The sequence below is a fragment of the Mus pahari genome, chromosome 1, assembly GCF_900095145.1.
Source record: "Mus pahari chromosome 1, PAHARI_EIJ_v1.1, whole genome shotgun sequence".
Classification (NCBI taxonomy): domain Eukaryota; kingdom Metazoa; phylum Chordata; class Mammalia; order Rodentia; family Muridae; genus Mus; species Mus pahari.
Window position 1 is genome coordinate 16316564 of NC_034590.1, and position 10359 is coordinate 16326922.

At 46.9% G+C, this 10359-nt stretch overlaps 1 protein-coding gene across 1 annotated transcript in view; it reads left to right on the top strand.

Annotated features, from left to right (window-relative positions):
• The first annotated feature begins 421 nt into the window (after nucleotides 1–421).
• Nucleotides 422–10359, top strand: part of Ceacam18 (carcinoembryonic antigen related cell adhesion molecule 18) — a 14215-nt gene continuing 4277 nt past the window's right edge. Inside the window, 4 exon segments of the mRNA XM_021215827.1 lie at nucleotides 422–527; nucleotides 8086–8371; nucleotides 8373–8431; nucleotides 9932–10144. Coding sequence (XP_021071486.1) covers nucleotides 422–527; nucleotides 8086–8371; nucleotides 8373–8431; nucleotides 9932–10144 — 664 coding nt within the window.

Genomic DNA, 10359 nt, shown 5'->3' on the forward strand with positions numbered 1-10359 from the left:
ACTCCAAGTCCATGAAGGAATTCACAGAGAAGAGAAGCCCTGTGTGTGCACAGAATGAGGCAAGGCCTTTAGTGCCAGGTTAGGTTTCCATATACATAAGATGGCTCACACTAAGGATAGACATTTTGTTTGTCACAAATGTGGGAATTCCTCTTTCCAGAATGAGAGCTGACATCCCATCATCAAACTCATATTGGGGAGATGACAGCCTTATGGCTGTCAGGACTGTGGAAAACCATTCAGTAAGACATCCTGCCTGAAGGCGCGTCATCACATTCACACAGGAGAGTTTACATATGGTCTGTTATGGGAAGACCTTCTGCTGGAAATTCTCTCTCAATGACACCAGAAGATTCATACTGGAGAAAAAAACATATGTAATGAGTATGGGAAAGCCTTTAGTCAGAAGTCAGTACTCAGAATGCATCAGAGAATTCATACTGGTGAGCAGTCTTATAAATGCAGTGACTGTGGGAAAGCCTTGACTCCTGAGAGCCAACTCCAAGATCACCAGCAAGTTCACGCAGGTGAGGAGCCATGTGTGTGTCCTAAGTGTGGGAAGGCCCTCAGTAGCAAGCTATCTTTGTAAAGACATCACTTAACACACTAGGGAGAGAATGTCTGTCACAAATGAGGAAGGCTCCTCCTCTAGGAATCAGCATGGTCGTATCGCCAGCAAACACATTGGAGAAGAAGCCTCACTGTGGGGAACTGTTCCATAACGCACAACAAGTCTGAGGAGAATCGTTACTATCACAGCAACTGTGGTGTGTCATTTAGAGTGGATCCCAGCTAAAGGGGCACCACCAAATTCATTACATGTAGATACTGGATTTTCAATTTGGGAAGGTCTTCCATCCGAGATTTCATATAGGAGAGATGCCTTGAAATACTGTGGCTATAGCTGAGTCACTGGATTCACACATAAGAGAAAGCTTTTGTGTGTACTGATTGTGGGAAGGCCTTCAACCAGAAGTCAACACTTAGCACACACCAGAAAATTTACATGGAAGATAAGCCTTTTCACTACTTTGACTGGGAGATGCTGAAGTGATGAATCCTGACTGAGTGTGGTTTTATATCAGTGAGAGACCTTATCTACTGATTTTGTTGTTTTTTTATTTTAGTAAGGCCTTCAACAACAGATCATATTGCAGTAGACAGCAAGCAACTCATACCAGGGGCAGTACTAGGGCCCATTCACCCAAGTTTACTAAAATGTTGGCTAAGACATCGGGACATTTGGGCTGATGTCCACCAGGTTGATCTTGGCTAAAGCTGGAGTAGATACCCTATTTGGAATTTCTGAACAAGAAACCTGGACCAACAAGCACAGCTCTTCTCTCACCATTGGCACATCTTGTGTTAAGAGGTGTGAAACAGCTGGGCAGTGGTGGCGCATGCCTTTAATCACAGCACTTGGGGGGCAGAGGCAGGCGGATTTCTGAGTTCAAGGCCAACCTGGTCTACAAAGTGAGTTCCAGGACAGTCAGAGCTATACAGAGAAACCCTGTCTCGAAAAACCAAAAAAAAAAAAAAAAAAAAAAAAAAAAAGAGGTGTGAAACAAAGAGATGAAGTCTGGATGGATGATAGTTTTGCTAAAGGAGTGTCCCCAGATTGGAGGCCCTGTGACGTTTCATTCTTAGGACACAAGGTCCTCCCCATTGCAGCTCTCACATTTATGCCTAGCACCACAGCTGACCAGTCTAGTCCTTCACATGAAGCCTTTTCTGTTTACCTTTTCACAGATGCCAAGGAGGGGAGGCTGGTCCAAAGCCACTCAATGCCATGCTACCTCTGTGAAGGAAGTAGCTGTCTTATAAAAATGTTGAGCCTTTTCTTGTGTAGCCTAGCCCCGCTCCAAGCCTTCCAGTAATACCAGACACGAGCTGTCCTGCTTCAGGGAGTGACTCAGCATTTCTAAGCCTCTGTTGTAACCTGTAGAGCGGGTCTTATGTTTGGATCAGCCTTGACTTGTAGTACTGGAGCATACCTATAGACAAGGGTGTGTCAAGCCCAGCATTCAGTTCTAAGACTAGACCATGTTCTCACAGCTCAAGTATCCAGCATGGAAATCCCACACCACTTGAATGTGTTCTGCATATTCTTCCCCCACCACTGAGTACTAAGGAACCTTAGTGGTTTCCATTAGTAGGAGTCTCCTACATGAGCTGTCCTCAGTGTGCCTCTTCGTACAGTCTTTGGTCTCACTAATTTGATGAGAGCAGGGCTCAACTCCTCTGTTGTGCCCCCTAGCATAGGACCTTGAGACCCAGCACTGGGTACCTGACCCTCACCTCCTCCATGTTTTGGGGACTCTATGCTCACACAGGAGCAAGAGGCAGGGTCTGGGAAGCAGAACCTTGACACCTGCCCCCGACCCCTTCCTGGGACAGCCACTGAAGACATTTCTGCTATGGGGGAACTCCATGCCTCTCAGACAGCTAGCTCCAAGTCCTCAGGAATGTGATGGCATTTTCCCCAGCCAGCCTGGCCTCACACAGACACCAAGCATCCCCAACTGTGGCCTAGAAACCAAAGGGACACATTTATCGGCATTATTTCCTCCATGGTTATACTGACTCCATGGAATGTTTTTTGAAAGGTGAGATTGGTTGTAATCTTGGAGTTGTGGGGAGAGCTAACAGTCAGTAGATAACAGGGATCCCCTGCTCACAGACGCAGGACATAGAGCATATTAGGTTACTGGCACAGCCAGACTCCAGGGTTTCTGGAATGTGGATGTGGAATATGCATGAGGGCTAGTAAGAAAGAGACATTCAGAATCAAGTGTAGAACCAGGTATAGTAAATCCCTGCTGTTCCACCCTTAGCTAATTTCAAGACAGTGTCCCATACCACTCCCACAGTGCAGATCCTGTAACCTCCTAGAGCTTGGGACATATCTGCTACATGCACATGGGGATTGCTACAGTAATTTCACTTGGTTTCTTTTTTCTTCCTGAAAGACCATTATCTCTTGTAAAATTCAAATATCCACAGAACAAAGGTGGAATTTGTGCTGGGTCAGTATGATTGTGGCCACTGAAGTCATATCTGTATTAACCCTTGTATGAATCAGTTGCCAGAGACAGACACAGTGCAAAGTAGAGGCATGGTAGGGTGATCACTGGTCCCATGGACCCATGTGAGGAGATGAGGCTCAGGTTGACTCAGACATTGTAACCCCTATTTCCAAGGCCACGCACCTGCCTGGTGCAGGGCCATCAGCATTGGGGGAAGTGTGTGGGTTCTGGCTCCTATGAGGGATCAGCAAAGGGAATGGACACTGGGGCTGGAGATGCTGTGAGAGAGCCAGAGTCCTTGTTCACAGAGAGCAAAAACCTCAGGCCTACAGGGGGGCAGAAATCATCTGCAGAGAACAGAAGAACACCTCAGAGCCAGAGGCCAAAGAGATGTTAGATGCCCTCTTGGGGAAGGAGTAGAGAACATGCCCTGCTTCCCCCTCACACTTCCTGGGCTAATGGGATCGGAAACAAACATTCTTCCCGATTCACAAGCTCTTGATAGTTTTCAAAGATGTTCAGCCTGTCTTGAGTGTCCCTTCAGGAATCTCTGAGGTTTCCCCAGGCCTGGGAGGTGGGTGAAACCATGTTCCGGGAATGTTATTGCCCGGGATGAAGGACTGTTGGTTAAGTGACTCCTTCCTGCCAGGCATCTCAAACTCTGTTTCTCTGCTAGTTATAATTTCCCCCCTTGTGGACATCTGACAATGTGTGGGGACATTTTATTTGTTAAACCTTGTGGGGGATATAGTTGAGCTCCTTCCATTTATTGGGTAGAGGTCAGGGACACTGCCTAACGTTCTACAACATCCAGGGCATCATCACAGTCAAGAGTCGTTAAGCTTCAACTTGTACCAACAGTCAGAAGCTTGGGAGGCGCTGCAGTAGACCCTAAATGTTGTCGTGTCTGCAAGGATGAAAGTTCAGTGGCTACTTAGGAGCATAAAAGATTAGTGATTGTGGGTAAAATGTTGAAGGCAGATATTCATTCAACCAGCATTTACTTTGAGCTGGGGCTGAAGGCAAATGCAGCAAACTCCATTCATGTTCTTGAGGTTCTGACCATGTTAGGAGAGCCAGACAAATGCCAGAGAAGGGGTGTGCTAGAGGGGCTATGCTGTGTAGTGATTTGCTCTATACTAAAACATTTCGCCTTGGAGCAAAGCTCCTTAAGATGGGGAGTTTTAAAGAAAAGTTCATCAAGACTCGGAAGTAAATTGATAAGTCTCAAGAAATAACCTGAAACTGACCGGATACATGATGCATCTTCCTCCCCAAGCTTATATAAATGGTAAGCACTGCTGAGGAGACAGACTAGCCAAGCTGCTTGGGAGAAACATTGTCTAACCTGTTGAGTTACCTACACATCATATAGTAAGTGACAGAGTTCTAGCTTTTATGAACCAATACCCATACTGAAGTGGGCTTACAGTCATGTAGTTATCTTTGAGACATTGCTTCTGTAATTAGCACCCAACAAACTCATTGGTTCACCATCTTGGACTTTGGTGTATCATTACTTTGGCCTGTCATCAGTTCCCTATTGGATGAGTAAGCATTTGTTTATGTTGCCCTAGGAAATTGTCATAGATTAGGCTGATAGTAATGTCTTGTCAGTTTCCTTTAAGCATACTGAGCAGATTATACATGGTTTCTCCTCTCAGAGACAAGATGGAATAGTTCTGGCTTTGTGATTCTGATGTGGATGGCAGTTCTCTTCCTTGAGGTTCCGATCAGTGAGGAGGCAGCTGACTGTGGATGAAGTATAATAGAAGGAGGTGTCTTCTCAGTTATACTACATTCTCCTATCTTCTGTGGTACTGCTCATTTGAGAATATCCTTAGCTAGCTTAGAGATCTCTCTTTTTCCATCCCCATCTCCCACCTGCTCGTGCTATAGATCCCACCCCTGATGGAGGACATAACTGTATCCTCAATGACTGCTGTGGTCTAGATTTTTGAGATAGGATCTTTCTGTGTATCCCTGGATGTCCTGGAACTCACTATGTAGACCAGGCTGGCCTCTAACTCACAGAGATCCAACTGCTTCTGCCTCCTGAGTGCTGGTATTAAAAGCATGGTGTAGCTGTCTTTTTTTTTTGGTTTTTCGAGACAGGGTTTCTCTGTATAGCCCTGGCTGTCCTGGAACTCACTCTGTAGACCAGGCTGGCCTNGAACTCAGAAATCCNCCTGCCTCTGCCTCCNAAGTGCTGGGANTAAAGGCGTGTGCCACCACGCCTGACTGGTGTAGCTGTCTTTAGCTACTTTGTGGGTTCTTCTTGCTTCCACCCTTCTGCACCCTTTTTCCACCCTCTCAACCCCCTAACATTAGATAAGAGAGAAAAAAAGGAAAAAAGTTTAGAGAGGAAAAGAAAGAGGTCCCTGAATAAAGCCAGGGGTTAAAAGTGTCCCGGCCCGCAGGACACTTTATTCCATGGTCCTTGAGGGGGATCACAAACCTGGAGAGAAATGGGAATAAAGAAAGAGATGGAGACCATGCATGTTTGTCATAGTCTCTTTTACTAAGGGGAGATGCTCAGGTTAAATACAATTTGGAGAGGGGTTGAGGGAGTGATCAAAGGTATACAGTGAGAGAAATAATTGGGNAGAGTTATTTGCAAGTCTAATACATTTAGTGATTCATCTAGGGTCCTTGGCGCCACTGCCCTGGGACATAGGGCGGCTTACCTAAGAATCCTTTCTCAGAGTCCGGATCCTCCTAACAGTTCAAGGTGACAGCTCTGGGCAACTCTGGAATGTGAGAAGACTCTCTCAGTCCTTGATGTCTGTTTAGGTCTTGCTGGTTCCCAGGAGTGGCCTTGCAGAGGGAGAGGGGGAAGGGCTCTTGACAAAGAACTATGTGGCTCTTAGCTGCATACTGTGAAAACACCTGGGCTGCAGGATGCCCGAGATGCAGGATGCCCGAGATGTAAGATGCCTGGGCTTTCTCAGTCTGGTCTCTGACATAAAAGGGGGATGTTATCATTCGACTACTTCCTGCTGATTATCTCGGTGTCATGTTCCTTGGGGCAAATTTTATTTTCCCTGTCAGGATATCTAATTATAATTATCTCTCCTCCTCCTCCTCCTCCTCCTCCTCCTCCTCTTTCTTCTTTGCACATAATTACTTAACAAACTGCAGTCAACACCAATGACCACCACCACCAACAACAACCAACAACCTATCAACAACCCCCAATTCTCAGGGCCCTAGCATTTATATACACCCTAAAAAGTCCCCAGAATTCCAAATGTCACACAATTGCAGAAACTATCCGCAGCTGGAAAAACCATATCTCTGCTAGAGCACAAGGCAACTCAGTCAACCCCTGTAGACGATCTAACCACTGTGGCCCCACGTAACTTCTTCTGAGGTAATTGTCATCTCCAAGGCTTCCTGCCGCAGTCTGCTAATCTAGATATAGTCCTTGAAGCGTCTAGCCTCTGGACAATCTATCTAAGCCTAGAAGGCTTTCAACCTCTGAAGCTGAATGAGCTCACCTTTTCTTGTCTTCTGAGCTCTGTTGGCTGGTTTAACTCAGCTGCTCTGGCTCTAACCCCTCTCCGAGCTGACTGATTCAGACTGACACCTCTCGGTATCTGACTGAGTTGCCCTGCTTGGCCACACACTAACCTTGGCAATGTGTTCTAATCTTTTGGTTCCCTCTCATTTTCTGGCTCATTCTGTTTCACCTCTGCCTAGCTTGTTCTTTCTCTGCAACCTCTCTAGAGAAACTGCCTCCTTCCTTCCTTCTGCCCCAGCTCTCTTAAGTAGTCTCTCCTTCCTGTCTCTTCTTGTGAGTGCTGGGCATATCCTATCTCTGACTCATTCTGTCAAATCTTTTTTCTGATTCATCACTTTCTCTACCACTCAATTAGACATCACTTTCAAACATGAGTGCTTCCTTCTACAAACTAATTTAACCTTCATTGTTAAAGGTGTGTACTAAGGGTGTGTCTGTTCCAGGCAGAGGGATTAAAAGTAGGTGCTAAAGGCTGAGCCACACCACAACTAGAAACAGGTGTTTTCAGTAAATAACACAATCTTGGGGTTCACAGTGTGATCAAATATCCTGCAACAGCTCCACATTCCACACCCAGGATTAAAGCAAAAACATGTAATTTTGTTTTTTAAAGAAACCAAGCCGGGCAGTGGTGGCGCACGCCTTTAATCTCAGTACTTGGGAGGCAGAGGCAGGTGGATTTCTGAGTTTGAGGCCAGCCTGGTCTACAGAGTGAGTTCCAGGACAGCCAGGGCTATACAGAGAAACCCTGTCTCGAAAATCCAAACAAAAAAAAAAGTTTCCAGTTGAGGACTGATTCCCCCCAGTGCTGGGATTAAAGGCCACGCCCGACTTCAACTGGAAACTCTTAACAATGTATTTTATTCTATGTGTATGTATGTGTGTGCTTGAGTATATCTGTGTTCACCACATGTATTCATGTACCAGAAAAGGGCACCAGAGACCCCGGGGCTGGAGTTACAGTTGTAAGCCACACACTCTGGTGCTGGGAGCCAAAACCAGGTCATCTGCCAGAGCAGTGAGTTCTCTTAACCACTAAGCCAACTCTAGAGCCAGCTCTCCTGGGACTTCTTCATTTATAGTATGAGTTACTTTGGACAGGAACTAGAGAGGAAGGATTTGTGTTTCAGTCTAGTGGATTGGGGGTGGGGTTGGGGGTGGGGCATGGTGAAACAATAGTTCAGCTCGTGGCAGCGTGGCAGCGGCAGGGTGGGGTGGAGGCTGTTCACACCACAGCACATACCAGGAACACAGAGCAGAGCAGGAGCCAGAGGCTGGGTATGAGCTCTGCAGGCTTACTACGCTTAGTGGCCCGCTTCCACCACTAAGACCTTGTCTCCAAAAGGCCACAGCCTCCCCAAATAGTGCCACCAGCAGAAGACCAAGCGTTCAAATTCTGAGCCTGTGGGAGACATGGAAGACTCAAATTCTGACAGTTATAAGATTGTGAAAGTGATTACCTGCATCTCACCCCCCACTTTCCTCATCTCCCTTACCCTCCCCACCCCCACACTCTCTCTTCTTTGTTTTCCTCAGCCAGTTTGCTGACCTGTGGGATCTGCCAGGCTTCTGGTTAGGTCTTCATCAGCCCAGACTCACTCTTAGGAGTGGAGAAATACCGGACCATCCTGACCCTAGAAAATGTCCCAGGAGATGTCCTGGAGTACAGCTGGTATCGGGGCAAGGACAACAGTACAGGAAACATGATTTTCAGCGATAAACCTCCCAATACCCGATACCCTGGACCCTTGTACAGTGGATGTAAGAATGTGACCTGTGCAGGTATCCTGGTGGTGAGGATGTCGACGGTAAACGACACAGGCTATTGAAGTGGACACCAGCAACGGGACCCAAAGAGCAACTGGCTGGCTCGAGATCATAAGTGAGTTGGCCCGGCAACCAAAAAAAAGGGAAGCTTGTCCTAAGGGCTCTGATAGGGAGATTCCTTGGAGGGCATGAAAGTGAGCCTGGCAGCCATGAAGGTGGCTCTCTGGTTCTTCCTGCAGAGATTGGCCACTCTGTACATCCAAAAACTCAGTTCACTCGTCGAAGAGAGTATTTATTTTCCACTAGAGCAGTGTTTCTCAGCCTTCCTAATGTTGTGACCGTTTAATACAGTTCCTCATGGTGTGATGACTCCCAACCATTGCATTGCTAATTCGTAACTGTAACTTTGCTATAGTTATGAATTATAATGTAAATATCTGACATGTAGGATACTTGATATATGACCACCCCAAGGGGCCATGACTCACAGGTTGAGAACTGATGTTTAGAGGAAAAACAAACAAACAAACAAAAAGCCCAGCCGAGCAGTGGTGGCACACGCCTTTAATCCCAGCACTTAGGAGGCAAAGACAGGCACATCTCTATAAGAGATGGAGTTCCAGGACAGCCAGAGAAACCCTGTCTCACAAAACAAACAAACAGTAATGAAGTAATCAATTTTATTTATCTTTGTAGGACTGAGGATGGAGCCCAGAGTGTTCTGTATGCAGGGCAAGCACTGTTCCACTGAGCTCCACCCTAGCCACTCACTGGAGATTCTAGGCAGGGGCTGTGCCACTGACCTATATCCCCAGCTGGGACTCACTATGTTGCCCAAGTTGGCCTAGAACTTTCAATTCTCTTGCCCCTGCTTCCTAAGTGCTAGAAGCCGTGCACTAGCTTGTCATCACGTGACTTCTGGGGGCCGGAAGTCTGGTCCTTTCCCTGGTGGAGCCCCCCCCAAACCTAGTAAAGACTGTGTTCTCCTCTGAAGACTTACCTCGGGAAGACCCTTTCCCACCCTTCTCCTGGCTTGCGGAGGACGTGATTTCCTGCTGTCTGTATGACCACAGACTTAGCTATCACTGCTGTTGTTTTATTTTTGCTGCCGTAACTATAGGGCCAAGTACTTTGTAGTTCATTATAGCAATCTCGTCCATGACAGTGCTGATCACTCCAGGCCTGGAGGCAGTAACACGGCTGCCTTAGAGATCTGTCCCCTGCAGACAGCTCCCACTGGTGCCCTAGGACCAAGGGGAGAATGTAGTTTCCTGAGGACCCGAGGCCCTCCGCTTATTTCCGAGTCTATACACTGTGTTTCTTAGTCTATACTCTGTGGCCCTGAGCCTTATCTTTCCTCAATGTGGAACTATTTTCCCAGGTTCTCCCATCTGCAGAAAGGGTCAATATTTTTACCATGTGTGTTCTGTGTGTTTGGAGGGAGTTTGGTAAATCGAGTGAAACGCAGACAGTGGATCTAATTATTATGACTAGTTCCAAAGCCACCTGTCCCAGCTCCTCAGATGAAGGTCCTGGACTTTACAACTACTGGGGATGGGGGGCAAGGTTGAAGAGATGACTCAGTAAGAAAAGCCCTTGTCAAGAAAACTTGAAGATCCTAGTTTGGATGCTCTTACCAACTCCTTGAACATCAGTTGGTATGTGAATTTTGTACCAACCTCAGGCAGTAACTGCATGAAGATTTCCCCGGATGGCAAGACTCTGATCATCCACAGAGTCAGTCGTTATGACCACACTCTTCAGTGTGCCATAGAAGATGCCCCAGAAATACTCCAGAAAAGTGAGATGGTTCACTTGACTGTGGCCTGTGAGTGCATATGGTAGTGGGAGGGAAGTCAGTGGTCGATTCTTGTGTGAATTCAGGAAAACGGCTGAGCTGGCCTGCAGCCAGCTAGGTGTGGCTAATATCCCAGCCTGCAGCCAGCTTGGTGTGGCTAATATCCCAGCCTGCAGCCAGCTAGGTGTGGCTAATATCCCAGCCTGCAGCCAGCTCGGTGTGGTTAATATCCCAGCCTGCAGCCA